Source organism: Hippoglossus stenolepis, chromosome 9 (assembly GCF_022539355.2).
Source record: "Hippoglossus stenolepis isolate QCI-W04-F060 chromosome 9, HSTE1.2, whole genome shotgun sequence".
Lineage (NCBI taxonomy): Eukaryota > Metazoa > Chordata > Actinopteri > Pleuronectiformes > Pleuronectidae > Hippoglossus > Hippoglossus stenolepis.
This window is the reverse complement of record NC_061491.1, coordinates 16207559-16225515: the sequence shown is the minus strand read 5'-3', so window position 1 is coordinate 16225515 and position 17957 is coordinate 16207559. Positions and strand designations below refer to the sequence as shown.

The window sequence follows — 17957 nt, the reverse complement described above, 5'->3', positions numbered from 1 at the left end:
TAAGAGGCAGTATTGTTTTATTTTTTTCCCTCATGCATGTTTTAGATTTTTTTTTATTTCCTCTCGTGCGTGTGTGTATGTGCATGTGTGTGAGATGGCGTGATTGGCTGTGGTGATGTCGGGTTCCCTGTGCAGCCTAGAGATCCTCCACAGATGGACACGCAGCAGGGATGTGAGATACTGAGAAATTAAATACAGGAAAACGAAACAAAATCAATAGAATGTGAGGATGGAGAGCTGACTTTGATTTAAAGCTGCTCGGGCTATTCCTCAACTCACTGTCAGTTCATTCCTTTTTAATTTTTGTTGATGGGGAGGCAGGGGGCTGGATGCAGATTTTCGGCTTTTTAAAGCAGTGGAGAGGAGGGTGATGTAAAGAGGAGAAACAACTTAAGAATAAGAAGGGAAACCTGTTTGTTGGGTTGTTTATCCATTTTCTTCCGCACAGGAGGAGGAGGAGGGAGGGAGACCAGAGTGGAGAGCAGTAACTGAGCGAAGTGTACATGAGCGATGGAGAGAGGGAGCCTGTGTGAGCATGGGGGAGAGAGAGAGAGAGGGAGAGAGAGAGTTGCGCTGCAGTAGCATCCCACAGCAGACGGCTGAGGACTGCCGATGTGTGTGTGACTGCACTGCTGAAGAGGAGGAGGAGGAGTAGGAGGCAGAGGTTGAGCACGCTCGCAGACTCCGCAGGAACACACGGCAGAGGCAGCAGCAGCGGCAGCGGCAGCGCTACTGTTGGCCCGAACCAGGTAGCCCCCCGCAGTCCCACCGCCGTTCAGGATCTGCACACGCCAACAACGACGCCGGCCCGACCCACGCCGCCACCAGCGCCATGGCACAGGCGGCCAAACATCTCCGCAAGAACAAGGATTTAGAAGCCCAGCTAGAGCAGGAGCGCAAAGAGAAGGAGGAGGAGAGGTTTAAAAAGAGGAGTCGCTCGCGGGATAAAAAGCGCAAGGTACTGGGACCCTTTCACAGGTGGGGTACAGTCAGGGGTGTGGGTAAGGTGATTTGGGGGGATGGGTTGGGGGGGGCAGGACGGTTGAGATGCCCCCCCTCCCTTCTGGTCTTTCTCTGTCATGCTAAGCTGTGGTCAGGGGGTTTGGCGGCACACATGGAAAGCCCAGTCTTGAGCGTGTTTCCACTGTGTGTACTCACAGTCTCCCTGCACACATGTATGTCCCGCACATACAGAACACAGGGAGACGGTACAACACACTGCATGCTCTCCTTCTCCCCCTCGACTGCTTTGTACCTGCTTTATTGACTGTCCTGTCCGAGTCGTCTGATAAGGCAGCGTTGTACTTTACCTCTCACCGTGTCTCTGTCCCTCCTCACATCTCTGTCTCTGTCTCGTCTCCTCTCTCTCTCTCTTTGTTTTCACTCTGCGGTATCGTGTCAAGCGATATAAATTTTCACCACAGCAGTAATCTTCCACGAGGAACGGTGAGCTTTTTTGCCTCTGCGTGGCATTGTAATGACCGCAGAGCAGCACCTGCAGCCCTCTCTCTGTCTGACCAGTCCCAGGCAGAGCTGAGCTGTGCTGGAGCGACTGGTTGTAAACAATAAATCTCTGTTCCGCCAGTCACAGACTGCGGGGACGTTGTCATCAAGTCTACTTTATCCCTTTTGGCCCTGCTTGTCGCATTTCACTCCAACTCATTAATGACAATGAGTCATCTGCAGATTGTGCTGTTGTGTATTGGCGGCAAATTGGTCCTCAGCAAGCGAGCACGAGTCCAGTCGCCCTGTGAGGCTGCGCTGTGCCAGGCTGGCTGTAAACCAATCTGATGCTGATGCAGTGGAGACACTGTTATGGACAGACGCACACAGTACCACTTCCACTTCCACCGGAGAGCAGAGGCAGGACAGAGAGGGCTGGTGCAGGGATTAGATTTTTCTTTATCTGTTGTACTTGTACAAAATGGAGTAAGAAGGTCAGAAGGTGTGTTGGAGCAAAAATCAAAGAGAGGAGAGAAAGAGGAGGAGGTGGAAAGGTGGTATGACTCAGATGTACCCGGGTGGTTGTCGCTCAGCAGGGATTTTCTCCTCGGCTCATTTTTGTTTTGTTTTGGCGTGTCAGACTCCTTTCAACACATTCACCTACATGCTTCCAGTCTCTGTGATGACTGACAACTCCTGAGTTTACATTTCTCCATATTTTTACTCAATGTTACATTTTAGCTTGAATCAAAACCAGTACATAGATGCCTGTGTGTAAAATGTGCAAGATCATAATTGAGTGGGGGAAGACCTGCAGCTCCTAACAGTATGGACGAGGCAGGGGATGAGATTTCTGGGGAGGGTACTTGCGCGGCAACTTAGACTGGAAGTGTGTGGTTTCAGAGGATCCCATATCACTTACGTAACCATGCAGCTTAAGTCTTTCAAATAAGCTTCCTGACTCCCCTCCAGCTCCCCCCCCTCCCAACCCCTCTCCTTTTTTTTAAACACCGGCTTACAGCCATTCCTGGTTTCTGGAGCAGATGTTAATACAGGGGGGATTCTCTCGTCTTTATCTCTCTGGTGCCCTCTTTGTTTCCTCTGCGGTGCCTGCAGCTACAAAATACAAATTCTACACACTGTAATTCATAACTGGTTAACCTGATTTTAGCTAGTTCCTCCATCCCATGTCTGGTGTATCGGCCTGTCTTCATTCTCGTAGTGTTGTCCAGGTCCACCTTCTACGACAGCCACATTTATTGTTTTAACAAACTATACATTTTTCTCAAACACACATTCATAAACTCATCAGTTTTGTGATTGGTCACAGGGAAACCAGGCTGTTGTTATTTAAGCTTCATTTCCCATGTTCACTGGAGGCATTTCAATCATTCATTGTGTACATCTGATGTGTTTTGTGTTATTACCTCTGCTGAGGAGGTTTGTCTGTCTGTGAGTTGGCAGCATTACACCAAAAGTACCGGACGGTTTACCACAGAACTTGGTGGAAGGATGTGGTATGGGTCAAGAGAGAATCCAATACATTTTGCTGCGGATCCAGGAATTTCTTTCACTTTTAACATTGCAATTTTCAATATCTTCTGAGATTTGTCAGGGAATAATTCTTGGATCTTGATGAAAAAGAAAAGTCAGACATGTTTAGGGCACTGATATTTCTGAGTGTGTGCAATTTGGTGCAGATCAAAAAATTTAATGTGGTTTCATAAGGGGACTGTTGGGCGTCAGCTGAGTTATGCAGTCTCTAAGTGCCATTCTCGTTATGTGAAGAATCACTGAGGCTTCATTTATTAATCTTCAAATTACTTTTGCAAACAAATATTTCAACTTCTAGTGCTTGATTTATTGTTGCTCAGGTCCCAGCAGTAGTCCCTTAAATGGATGGCTGTGTCTTTCGGTCAGCCGGCTACTTAAACCTTTGTCTGATTAATCTCCTCTGGTTGACTTCGGTCTAATGAGTATTACGGCCTCTAGGGGATGCTAGCTGCTGTTTTAGAGTCAAAAGCCTGATTCATATTCCAGTAATTATTTTTAATTTCGTCTTTTTTGAAGACATTTCTTGATTTGCTGATCCTCTTAATTGTTTTAATCCCTTTAATCTGCGGTTTGTGTTTTACATGATTATTTCCATCCCTGTGGGACATGAATCAGTGGCCGCTGATGAGCGTCCAGAGTCATAAAGCTAACAATTCGTCATCAAAGGTTGAGAGTGCCAGTTTAATTGGCTTCATGGTGTAGTGGTATTATACGGCACAGATGCTGAGCAGTGGATAATGTTGTCCTCAAATTACTTTTATTGATGAGTGGGCTCATCTTGAAAAATGAGCATTGTCAGGATGTGAAGAAAGACCTTTTTTTTCAGAGTCAGCAGCTATTTTCACCTTTGGTTTGTGTCCACATCTGAAGCTGCTTCAGAGTCAAGTGGTTAAAATGACAACAGTGGCTCTGAAGTATGAAGTGGTGATTTGTTTGGTCCATTGTTGGTCTCATATCGTTTGCTTTATCAAAGATTGTTCCAAGGTCACAGGAAATGTACATCTACCAAGAAAGAAGATGTATTAACACTCCACGGATACATGATTTCGTTTTTTCTGTTGTACTTGTGTCGTTGTTGTCCGTGCATTCTTAAGATAATCATCTGCTTAAAATCGAATGTATAAAGACAGAAAACTAGGCCAATATGATCAAACTCTTTTGTTTCTCATTATGATGAAAAAAAGACCTTTCCCAGTTTTCAAGAAAAGAAATTAAAAACCGTACAACTCAAAGTTTAATATCTAATTCCAATTCTTTAATAATAAACTAAATATGTCTGGGAGCTGATATTAAAAGCCATAAAACTATTTCAGTTTGACTCTTTATGATCGTATAGAGATCTGCTTCCTCTTGTTACCGGTTGTGTTAGTGCGACAATAGGGGATCGTTATTTGGTGAGGCCCCAGGCTGTTTTACAAATCCAATAGTCCCGGGTCAGGACGTATGTACAGAGCTGTATTTTTCTGTGCAATAATATGGATTTCTCCATGGTGTCATTTGACTTTTGCTCATTTGGTTGAATGGTTATGTTTTCTGTTACAGAGCACACTAAGCTTGGAACTATGGGGTTAGAAGAACTACTAGTGGTTCTCTCAGTAGAAATATTAAATCATTTAAAAGTTGTTGCATATTGATTTTTAGTTGATCAAATAATTGAAAATCACCCAAATGACTTCAAATTGTTCCGGCTCTGAAGATGCTGCTTCTCCCATTGCACACATTACAATTATGGTTTTTATCCTTCAATGAATAGTAAATATTAATGTAGAACTGGATTCTTTTTTATTACTACTTAACTTGACTGTTTGTTTGTTTTTTGATTAACCAGTCGATAATTTGATCTATGAAACAAAACCTATCAATACATTTGGGCTATTAAAGAACAAAGCACAATATAAATACCCTTCACAACTTACTGGAGTCCAGAGTGACCAAGGGATATTAAATTCCAGTAAAACAAAAAACTTATGACATAGTTTTTTGTTTTACTGGAATTTAATATTCTCCTGTGAGAAGCCGAAAACATCAGATGTTTGGTGATTGTTCTTAAAAATGACTTAATTGAAATCTGAAACCCTGACTTTCTGACAGTTAACTAATGTTTAATCCTATAGCTGCTTTCCCATTGAAGTGAATGGGTGTGTGGCCTTAAGAACCCCAATATATATAATTTGGTATCAATAAATGTAAGTCTGTATTTGCTGTGGCCAGAAGATCATTATTAGTTTTTGACTTGTCATGGCAGCTGAGGTCTGACCGGTCTGTGGCTCTGATTTTCAGACTCGTCAAACAATAGGTCGGGATCAGGATGCACTGCATGTCTCCCTTGTTGCTGTTTATTGTCTGGCCCTCGGTGCTGCTGTCTGCAGACCACAGTCCACCAGGCATCTTTTCTAAAACTTAAAAAACTGTCCTATAGATGCTCAGGCAATTAATCAGCCATGGTGCAGAACTGTGGAGCTAATATGGCTGCCGTTGAATATTGCGATGTTAAAAGTACTATCAGAAGTGCGATCTCCGTTTTCACATAAAGCAGAAGTGGCAGCACTGGATCAGCATTCCAGCCTCGTCTCCGTCTGCCCTCCAAAATCTCTTACCCTCCCCGCCTGAACAAGAAGTGGAGCCTGCACTGGGGCTAATGTGTCGATGTCTGAGACAGATTGGTACTGTAGTGCTGTCGAGGTGTTGATGCTGTGTGTGTGTGTGTGTGTGTGTGTGTTTCGGTGTGTGTGCTCAGGTTTGGTGCAGTGGATTAAGGGTGATGCGGCAGTGATTAAGCCCATTCGGAGCCAGCACTAGTTAGCCTCCTCATTGGCTGTGATCAGAGAGATGCATTTTAAATGAACCGTTCTCCAGGTCAAACCACTGGCAGATGATGATTGGTTTTATCATTGGCTGCTACAACATGTAAATATTTAGTTTTTAAAAGGGCCGTTATCATTCTGTTCCACGCTCAAGATAAATAAACAGTGGCAGCAGGTTTGCATTGTTTTTCTAATTGTGGGTTTGGCACATGGATTTTCAGTAAGTCTGACTTTTCTTGTTTTGTCTGAGCAACAATTAAAATCCAGAATTTTGTGTGATTTCAAAGTGACATAAAATGGAGAAAAGCCGAAAGGAGGAAATGTTTAAATGCAAATGCTTCATCAATTAATCAATAATCAAAAGTGTTGACTCTACACTTTTCGTCTGACCAATCAATAAGTCAACAAATCATCCAAATCCAGCAGCGTAGGTTTGGTCTTGGTTGGTTTCAGCTCTGTGTTTGTAAGATGAGGTTTTGATGGATGGAGGATAGAGCTGACTCAAAAACATTAATGTGTGAGCATGATGGCCCAAACCAACTTTCAGTGATGGAACTCTAAATGCTCTAAACATTAAGAGCCCGACCAATTCATGGATTGGCCCTTAAAAAACAGCCGATGCGAGCCTTGTATGGACATAACTGTATCTGCATAGGTGATTGCTGTTATGAAAACTTTTAAATGTTTACCTAAAGAGTTTTGTTGTATTTTTTCCCCCTTTTTTATTTAGTTATTTGTAAAAAGGTTTATAGTTTAACTTTAAAACATCAAGCCTCAATTTAATTAATTTCTCAATAGGGCTTTATATTGATATTGTTTAATATATTTAGGTATTGGAAATGTTTTCCTCCCTAATATTGATGTCTGTATTGTTTGAGTCTTTTTCAAAGCCACGTTACACAAAAGAAATGGGATTTGGTGTTTTTATGCTAAGCTAGTCTAACTAGTAAGCCCAACTTCACACCTTTGTGAAATTGGGGTTTTATTAGGCCAAAATGTGGCAACTGTATTATGTTATTTTATAGCACTTCCATAAAGATCTTGGGTTAAAGATTGGTATAGAGAGTTGGGATTGTGTGTGTGTGTGTGTGTGTGTGTGTGTTTGTATTTGTGTGTTTTTGTGTATGGGCCCAGGTGGCCCTGTGGAACCCCTCAGACAGATGACTCAGCAGCCTGGCTGAGGCACTCACTCATGCTGATGGAGCTTGAGAAAGAGTCTCAGTGAGTCCGGCCCCCGGCTCTACAGTAAGTGCTGCTGGGGCAGGTTGGCCGGGAGCTGCATCTCCTGTAATTAAAATGGGAATGGAAGGTGCACGTGAGGCCAGTCCGCCAACCCCCACCTTTCTCTCCTCCATTTACCAGGGCAACAGCATTTATTTATGAGCGAGCAGAGACTGAGTGATATTTTTTTTCAGAGCAGATACCCCACCCATTTAGGATTTGAGAGGAAAAGTCCATAATTTGTTAAGATATAAAAAGCAATGAAATAAACAAGCAGCATAGCAACAAGCATCCAGCAGACACTCCTTCTCTGCGGGGGTTCGGCTTCCCCCAAAACTCCAAAGCCTGAGGATATTTTTACATTGTGATGAAGACGTGGTGATTCATTCTTCCTTTGCTCTAAACACACGCGCCCGCTTATTTTCTGCTAATGTATCTGTAATGAAAGAAAGATCCATTGTTTTGCTTCTGCTCGTAAGCCTGCGAGACAGAGACGGTGATTGTAAATGAAGCTGAACCGACACGTAGGACTGCAGTGCTTCAAGCAAAGCATTCATCTCCGAGACAGGTTTGTGAAAACCTCCCAAAAAAAAGGAAGACCGTGACAGTAGCAGCATCTGTCTGAGCCGGTCCCTCCACTGCACGGTTAAAACGGCACATGAAATGATGTGTCACATTGAGAGGGGCTTCCTCAGATTTTCCTCCCAGTGCCTCCCTCCCTCCCTCGCTTCATCATCCTCCTCCGTCTCTCTCCTTGGCTGCTTGTGCTAATCTCTCCTCCCAATTGTTATTCTGATAGTGCAGCTGTTACGTAACTCCCTGAAACAAGAATTGAGAGATCAGGCTTATTGAAATGGATCCTCATCATGCCCAAATAAGAGAGAAAAGAGAGAGAGGGGGGGAGAGAGAGAGACAGAGTGAAAGAAAATGAGAAAGAACGAGGCGATACCTTCCTAGAGGAATTTGATAGGTCATTGCTGGACAGCTTGTTGTGAGAGAAGGATGGCTTTTGGTGTCCGTCCCCCAACCTGAGCTCTTTCCCTTAAAGAGTCTTATGGCTGATGAGAGAGGAGAGGACATACAGTGAAGGTGGGATGGGGGGGCTTGGTGCGGTTTGATGTCCAGGTACTCGGAGTCCTGCCTTGATATCATTGGACTCTGCAGCACCCCCCCCCCCCCACTGGTCCATACGATCGTTGTGTAGCCTACCAATTAAAATATTGATTTGCTACAGTAAAATGAAATATAAAATTACTTTTACTGACCTTATGAATTTGTCACTGTCATATGTTTTCTTTTCATTCATGCTTGCAAAGACCTTTGCTGTTTTTCTGAGCCTGCTACAGCTGCATGGTTCTGGGTATGGCAGTACCAGTCAGTCAGACGGTCCAGACTAGTTGAACATTTAATGCTCAATAACAGACCATGCTTCAAACTATAATAATTGTTACTAATTTCTATAAAATAAATGTTTCCTCAGTCAAAAAGGGAGTAATGTGGACACCATGTGTATCCGAAGCAGAGTGGATGCATTTTGGAATGAAATTGTAGGAGTGTGGATGTAGCACAAGTTCAGTCTCACAGTGTTGTTTGCATGGTGGAACACTCTTAAGGCTCATCAATGCTACGAAAAGAGACATGTCCATATCAAACGCATACTTCCACAGGTCCTTTACTTTGGCATGGTTGTTAAACAAAACATCCTCTAGAGGGCAGCGCAGAGTCGAGAGTTTCTGATAACAGTAAACATGGCGTCGGTGGAGGAGGTTGTGATAACCTGAAAGAGGAAAAAGTGTCCGCGGGCAAAGTCAAATCATATCGATGCCTGTAGTTTCTCACCAGCTTGCAAAGTCTTGTCTCAAAAAATGTGACATTGATCACATTTCCACCGTGTGTAATATGGTCATCTTGCCTAAACTGTCGGCTACACTGCCCCCTCTGGATTCCTGGTGGTACTGCTCCATTTTGTCTGTTTCGCCCATATCCGTAATAGTTTAGAAGACATACAGGAAATGAAGTATGGACAGAAGGAAGTGTCCGTTTTCGTAAACGTATCTAATGTTAAGCATAAATCTTAAGTTCTGTTTTCTTCGGTGGGCAACCTTTGCTCTTCAGGTGCAATTCTATATTTTTGCAAATGTGTGTGTCTGTGTGTTGAGCGAGTATTTAAGTAGGACTGCATGTGTGTGTGTGTGTGTGTGTGTCAGTGATTGTATGAGAGTGTTTGGTGTGAGGATGATTGCACAGGCTTAAGGAATGTAGCCCAGGGGTAGAGCCAGAGAAGAGGAGAGTGACGTCAAAAAGCACTGCAATATCAGGAGAGAGTGAGTGACCCCAGGGGGACTCTGCACCCTTCCCATTTGTATTGGGTGACGGGTGTCTTATTTACCTGATTGATGCCATGATTTCTTTTCTTTTGTGTCTACCGGAGGGAAGGGGAATAATTCAGTTCCAAACCCAGCATTACAGTAGAACAATCCTGCAGCACAGTGCCTTCCCGACTGTAACTCTCAGTTCCAGTTCTCCGAGTACGGACAATAGAGAGAACGTCTGATTCGTTTAATGCGATGGGCTGGAGAAGATTGAGTTCATGATTGGGGTCGGAATTTCCTGACTGAATTAAACCTGCATAGTTCAAAGTGGTGTCCAGAAATGCGTGTGTATATATGTTGCACCCGTTTACTGGAGCTTTTGAATAGGAGATTCAGATCGGAACAGTCCTTTACAGATGATAATATTGAATTAAAGCCTGGGCGATATGGCCAGAAATCTTAAGATAAAAAAATTATCTGTTATTCCTCTTCACTGCACTTACAATCCAGAAGCATTATATTGATAAATAGTGGACTTTAAATGTATTGCTATTGATGTCAATTATATAACAATAATTATTGATAAAGTTATATCGCAGAGTCCTAGTTTGGCCTTCGTCTGTGCCTCTGAGTTGCTCTCTGTTATCCCTCATGACAAATCACACTTAGTGCAGTGCGGATTTCTTGAGTCATCTAATCCTTGTGTCAAGTGTCATCACAGCGTCGTAGCATCATGGACCCGTTATTAAAAGCTTATAGCCATTTGTGAACCCGTTCATCTGAATCCCCTGGAGCCAGAGGTGGTGTCACTTTGATTTGATCCTCTTCACTTCTCATCCCACCCAGGACGAGATGCTCGGCTCTCCGGGAAGGCGGCCAATGAAATGTTGATCAGAGGATAAAAAACATGGCACCGGACATATTAAAGCCTTCAGTCATTCATCCGTTCCTCTGATCAACACGCCACATCTTGTGTAAACGTTGCTGTTGACATACCTGGGCTGGAATATTACCATGCTTTTAAAAATTCTTATATTTTCCTTCTGTAGACTTCAGTGTCAGTTGTTTCTGAGTCTCAACTTGGTAATGATTTGTTTAAACAACATAAGTACAACACCACTCAGAGCTCGGCTTAAGTACAATGGAGGTAAATAGAAATTAATTTGTGATGCTCTCAACATCGAAAACTACATTTATTTCTATAAACGATATTCTGGATAATCCAGATAAATATCCCAAAACATCACAAGGTCCACTCAGCAGTCATTCTGAAGCTTTTGATCATATTCAATTCAATACCTTGAAATGTCACTGCACAGTGTACAATGAAAAGTGTCCCGGTGATACATACATAAAGAGAAGCAGTCACGTTATAGTTTAATAAATAATTATAAAAACATACTATAAATGTGTATGCACTCAGCTATGTTGCACATAGTATAATTGCACCTTGCACAGTTTGGATAATCAAAGCTGATTATTGTATTTTTTAAAATTGTATATTTGTCACTGAGGAAATATTTATTTGATAGAAATTAGTTAAATTATTTGATTTAAAAACACAGTCTGTTATTGAGCAACATGGGCAATTCTTATTTCACTTCGGACTACTACAAATAAAATGCATAACAGCACAATACGTGTTGTCCGTTGTTGTGGAGGCAGAAAGAGATGTGGATCTCAAGACCTAAAAAAGATAAAACCAAAATGTTCTTCTTACATGACTGCGTGTGGGCAGATGTGTGTGTGTGTGTGTATAGTATAGTAGTAGTAGGTGTGTAGTAGTTTTGACTGAATACAGCCACGATGCAGCATACGACCATTTACCTCTTTGCCATTAAAGCAGGTGACCCTGGTACTTAAACCCTAAACTGTCCCTGTTTTAAAAATCGCCAGTCTCACAGTGTAATTACATTTTCTTCTGTGTGTGTGTCTTTACAATTCCCCGTGTGTCTGAGTATGAGCTCACACGTTCATTGAACAGAGGCACGTGGCTTGTCTTGTGGCGCAGGATTTACTAGCTATAGCTTAGAGGATAGTGGTGTCACCCAGCCTTTAATTGGCTGACCCCAGAGATTTTTCTCGATGCGGAGCCAGGTGCCCAACCCCTTCCTCCCTCTCCCTTTCCCTCTCCCTGCGTACATTCCTCCATTCGTCCGATAATCAATTCTGCTGCTTTAATATAGACCAGAACTCCTACCCGACCACCCACCCCCCCCCTCTCTCGCTGCCGCAGTTACTTGCAGCACATTGCAACACTGCAAGATCATGCCTTCAATTCTTAACACCTCCCTCGTTTCTCTCTCAGCACCAAACGTTATGGATCCACATTTAGCGAGCGAAAGAGCGAGAGAGAGAAACTAGAGAGATTAAGTGAGCAACAGAGAGAGACAGGAGGGGGGGGATGGAGCGTCAGTCATTTTTACTGTTCCACAAGCCCAATGTTTTCATTTGGCAGGGAAAGAAAACAAAATGGGAGTTCTGAGGAGTTAGATATGAAATCATCAACTTCCACCTTTTGTAAAAACATCTTTTGATGAATGTAACAGATATTTGGCCAGATACTGTTTCAGCTGCATTTCCACCCCCTCCCCTCCACATTATATCAGTTTCGATCGAAGAGGAGGGGGTCGGTCCTTGAGGACTGGGGCTGTATTGGCTCAGGATGTACAGTATGAGAATCCACATGTATGCAGCAGCTTCACAAGGTCAACCCTACCTAGCACTCCATCACATGTAAGCACACATGTATGTAGAGTGGGCACACACACACATCTCACTCAGCCAGTCCTTAGTCAGCACAGTGCTGCTTTGTGGGAGAGTTGGATGTCGCCACCTAGTGTTGACATAGAGGATCTTTAACACTGACATCATCTCGTTTACTCTCTCGTGTGTGTCCTCTCTCCCACAGTCAGATTCTCCGCTAATAATATTAGTCTCTATATATAATGTCATCTTTTTACTTACAGAAACATTCATACGAGTGTGTGTGTGTGTGTGTGTGTGTGTGTGTGTGTGTGTGTGTGAGTGAGTGATACACACGACCCTGACCCTGCGTAGCCCCTGACAGCTGGCCCAGCACCAGCTCTAATTATCTCCCCTCAAAAACACTGTCCTTTAACTGTTGCCTATACACAAACGGTATATATGCCCACACACACACACCCTTATTTGATTTCCTGTATGACCACATGCTGCACTAAAAATCCATTTGAAGCTCATTTACATTAGGTCACCACATTTGAGCGCTGCATCCTCTTTTAAAACAATCTTTTTCCAATCCAGTTTTGTCAGAGGGATCATAGAGAGATTGACAGTTTCAGAAAGATCCCCTGGTAAATTATTCATTTTTATTGACGGCCGGAGTTGGATCCTTTTTGCATTTGGCCGCGTTGCATCATGTCCTCATCTGTTTTTCTGCTCTTTTTCCAACTCTTGCATAAAGTAGCACCTCCTCCACCTCCTCCCTTCGCTCCTGCCGCCACTCTCCTTTACACCGCTGCCTCCCTACAGAGACTAAGTGACGGAGAATAGATAGTAGAGCTAGAGGCGGTGCGGGACAGATAGTCTGCTGGTAATGAAGAAAATGTTTGTCAGAGCATAGAGCACAGTGACTTTGGGCTCTGCAGCCCTGTAGGCACAGACCATCACACACACACACACACCCCACAACGCACACACTGGTGGAACGCTTCTGCATCTGACATAAATAGACGTGTGTTTGTGTTCAATCAATTAATGTAATTTGGATAAGATTTAATGGATGAAGATATCTGCATATCAGAATAGGCTTCAGTGATCTGAACATGGTGTCACATCTTCTGTCCTTACCCCTCGACTAGTGAGGAAATACCTTTTTTCTTAAAATTTTAAGAATGAATTTAAAGCAAATCAAGATTCTTTGAGTTGCAGACAAAAGAGGACATTAAAAGACATCACTGTTGTGTCTGAGAATGATGAAGATAATCAGGATATTAATAGATGATAAATCATTAGTTGCAGCCTTAAACATGTTGATGTTCTGTTAAATGCTCTGTCTCAATCATCTTTCTGTATCCATGGAGAAAATATCACTCATGTTTTACACTTTACAGCCTTATGGGCATTTCTTCCCTTCAACCATGTAAATTTTCTTTAGCGGAGTAAAACCCATATTATAAAATGTAAAACATCATCATCCACGCTCAGATCACACACACAATCTCTTCTGTCTCTTCAAGCAAACAGGGTTGTAGGGGATCAGTTTCTACCTGGTCAGGAGGCAACTAAAGCAACTTTCCTTGAAAAATGTTTCCCATCATTCATCAGTTTTCCTGCGCCACTTCCTCCTGTCAATCCGTTTCAGTCCTTTTTGCATTATTCTTGCTTCCTGCTGAGTCGGTGAAACTGAATACACTTAAACACTTAACTCACAGTTTTTATTTCCACCTATCTGTGAGCCCTCATGCTCACTTAGTCCATCTTCAATTCTTCACGTCATCTTCATCAGGATTAACTAAACCATATTTAACAGGAGCTGTGTGTATCATGATTTTAATGTAAGTTACACGCAGAGTTGGGTGATGTAATCATATAAACAATCTTTATTGCATACAGTCCACAACACCAGTAAATGTTTGAAAGGTTTATTTTGCAGCTTTCACCTCTCGTACAATTTGAACTTATTGTTTGAATGTAAACACATTTATTTCATCTAGTTGTGCACGTTATCGTTCCAGGAAACATTCTTCTAATATGCTTTCTTTGTTATTCATTTTTTTCAGGGTTATTTCTGTGTTTCACTTGCCTGGTTTTACACACTTGTGGTTGTTATGTAATATGCTCAGAATATCCTGATACTGAGCAGAGGTGCATGTGTGAGTGAGACATTTTGGCACGTTCGACCAACAGCATTCTGTTGAGTGAAAATCTTCCTTATTTCATCCAACAGATTTAATCCACTCTGTTAGTTTAGATGTGTCCTGTTGAGTGTCCTGTTGCAGCCATAAAACAAGTTTAAACATTTACGGCCTCATTGCCCCTCGTCACCTGTGTCAGCAAACTGAAACTGATGTGGATGCAAAATTGAGAGTAAGAAAAACATTTTACTGTCAGTATTAGTTGTACGAATTGGAAGAAGCATTCATGTCTTGGGTATCCAGACATGTGTTTCCCTGAACCGGAATATTATAGAGAAATGCTTAAAAGCTGGGATGAGCGAGGATGAGAGTGGAACAGTAGAAGTTGGAAAGAGTAAGTAGAGGAATGTGATGTCAAAACAAAAATGTCCTCTGAGAGACTGGTAACAATCAGTCTTTACTCTTGCATGTCTCTAAAAATGGTGTTTAAAACAGGTAAATATCAGAATGAATGTATTTCTTTCCTTTAAAGATGGATTGTTTGATAGATGCCTGATGAGGTGGTCTTGGCTCCCTCTGCTGGTCAGAGCAGGGTGTGATCTCATCTGTATTTGACTTGACTGGGACTTCGCTGACAGCACAGCATGATGCAGTCAGCGGGCTGACAGTTGGTGCAAAGGTCATCCACAGACACGGTCCTCGAGAGAGTCGGAGGGGAGAGGACAGGAAATGTAGAGGACAGAGCTTCACACTGCCTTCACAGGGAGCTGCTTGTGTTGTGTAGTGCTGTTTTGTGTGCGATGCCTGGAGGACTCCGTCTTTCTCCGACACACAGTCGCACAGTGCCCCAGATAGCAGCCGAGTGTGCAGTACACACACAGGCTGTGTTCACACCCGCCTCTCCCTGTGATCTAGTGCAGCAATTCAACACTGTTCTGCAATACTGTTACGCAGAGTCATCAATTATTCATTAAGGATATCTGCACTTGTTCAGTCATCGCCTTCATAGACCGAGAGATGGAATTCAGGGGTGACGAGGTTAAAAAAACTGATTTCGTTTTGCCAAAACCTCAATGAAACAGTGTATGTAGCCCATTACTCTTAAAAAAAGAATTCTGATCGTACTGTTATCCTAATGAAACACTTAGAGGGTGGGCAGATAGATGATGGTGCAACATATAATGATTTATTTGTCATGTGGGAAACATCTGTCGGGCCAATGAAGCATGGACATCTCTGCGCCTGCCTCATAAAACCAACAAATAGCTCCATCATCTCTGCACAGATAACATGGGTCAGGGGTGATTCTCAAGCTGGCTGCTTGTTAGAGGACACAATTCAACAAAGTCATCGAGCAGATCTTTGAGGAGCAACAGGAATTTGCAGGTTCATTAGCTCCTAATAAGTGGAGGAACATTTGGGCCAGGAGGGGGACGACCTTACAGGAGACGGGAGGACGATGGACGAGGGAACCCCCCTCTGCAGAGGCAAGGTCCTGTCATGACCCTCTGCGCAGCTCATGAATATGGACACGTGGCTGATCTATGGTGCAGGGAAAGAGGGACTGTCAGTGGAGGAGGAGATTTAGACATATTTCATGGATTGATGCTGCCACTGAGGGCAGCGGAGGATACAGGTGCACAGAGACACAAATAAACGCTGAGTGTTTGTGAGTGTGCGTGCCCGCTTGGATGAACATCTGTAATTGCTGTCTGCAGAGGCTGATTTTAGTGTAGAGCTTAAAACAGTGTGTCCAGTGATGTGTGTGTACTGTCAGAGCGGAGACACAGATTGGTGGAGGCAGGTCTGGCACGGTGTGGTCCACAGCACTGCAGGGTCATGAATGATTTAATGGCACAAGAGGTGAGCGCCGTCCTCCAGCTCTCAAGATGCAGAGGCATTTATGTGCCGCAGAACAGATTCATTTTCATGACCGAGCCAACCGTTGTATCGATACTCTGAATAAATTTCTATCAGTTATATTTATGATGATATGTGTTCAGCTGGGCTCCGCACACTGTGCTGTTGCTGCAGTTTATCAAGTTCACTCCTACAGTCTTGTGTCGATGTTATTCTCGCTCATTTTTGGTTGAAACTTATGTAAGTTACAAAAAACGTGGCGGAGGAGGATCTGCAGGCACACAATCTTAAGTAGTATGTTACAGAAATACTCCTCGTATCAATATTTTCCTACAGTACAAACCACACACACACAGTATCATTCTCACATGATAAGAATATTATATTACCCGGAGCTTATGTTGTAGGTAATACGACCCCAACATGGACCATTATGGTCATGTTACTTATGGACTGCACCCAGTGAGCGTGTTCATATACATTCATGAACACGGCTTTGTTCAATTCAGCCTCTTAGTCCGTTTAGTAAAAGTGTTGATGCTATTGTTCACTCACTGAAAGGTTAGAGGTTAAAACATCTCTTCACCTCCTTCTTTCTACTCTCATTTTCCAATTCTTTAGATCTTTTGGCTTTTCCTCTTCTCTCGTTTCTAATGGTTCAGTTTTACTGTGATATAGGTTTGAAAGGTCATTGCAAACGTTTAACCAAATGCATATCTAAATGTTGCAAAGAGATTAACCCCCCCCCCCACACTAAATATTTACAATCTCCAAGTGAGGCATGTAGATAGAAACTGAATTACGACACTACCTGCTAATAGATCATGTCCGTTTGTAGTTTAGTCCAATTTTCATCCCTTTCTGGTTTACTAGATGGAAAAAAGAGAACTCATCTGTAGAATTTGAGTTTCCAGATATTCTGTATTTTAGATAGTCCAAAATCAACAGTTAGTCTCTACTGAATGAAGGCTTCAGTCTCACAAAATGATTCACTAATAAAGAAAGTAATGGCAAATAAAATAGTTTTCTTAAAGAGCTGGGAAATGGTTGCATTTGTTTATTGACACATTAGATGCTCCTCCGGCAGCAGGAGAGTGAATGTGAGATGGTCTCAGAATAAACTACAGTGCCCACGTGCATGATAATGAAGGAGGATGTCACGGAGTGAAACAGCGTATTATTTGTGGTTTTAATAAAACAATGGAGCTTGGACGAATAACTGCATTATGCTTTGGCCACACACACACACACACACACACACACACACACACACACACACACACACACACACACACACACACACACACTTGTTAGTGCGAACAATCAATTGTTACTTTTGCCTGTTTGATGAGATCAGCTGGAAAACCCCCGCAAAAATATAAAGAAAATGACAGACTTGACCTTTTAAGTTGGATTTTTACATTCGATATATTTTTGCATGTACTGTATAAAGAGGTTGGTTTGTGGTGAGCTGGGACAGTGTGTAACCTGAAACCGAAAACGGAGGTATTGAAACGTGAAGAGCACCTGTGAGAGAGAACACGTGTCCAGCATCACTGGCAGAAGGACGAGTGTGGCAGAGATTAATAACACAGCATGACGGAGTGGCCATTTGAATAAGAGAATGAAATAAACAGAGAGAGGGATGATGGCACTGAAGTGGGCTCAGGACGGTGGGGATGCAGCTCTGCACTTTTTTTTGGCTCTTCATCCCTTTGTTATGCTCCATTTACTCAAAATGGGAGCCAATGTGCTGTCTGAGGTTGAACCTATTTTGAGGCATTGCTTCTGGTTATAGACTTTGTTTTCTTACATGCTGATAAAGCCGTTTCTCTGAGGCGGTTCTATACATTCAGCACTCTTCAAGCCGTGTGTGTCCCCTTGTCCTTTGTGGTAAGAATAGAGCAGTCAATACTTTACACAAT

At 42.8% G+C, this 17957-nt stretch overlaps 1 protein-coding gene across 2 annotated transcripts in view; it reads left to right on the top strand.

The window, feature by feature from the left end:
- Nucleotides 1-406: 406 nt before the first annotated feature.
- The window catches only part of ank1a (ankyrin 1, erythrocytic a), an 85476-nt gene continuing 67925 nt past the window's right edge, over nt 407-17957 (top strand). Inside the window, exon 1 of one of the 2 annotated variants that reach the window (XM_035165860.2) lies at nt 407-958. In XM_035165860.2, the coding sequence (XP_035021751.1) occupies nt 833-958 (126 nt within the window). In that variant the 5' untranslated portion in view covers nt 407-832. The remainder of the gene's footprint in view (nt 959-17957) is intronic. The other variant, XM_047341305.1, reaches the window with a different exon arrangement.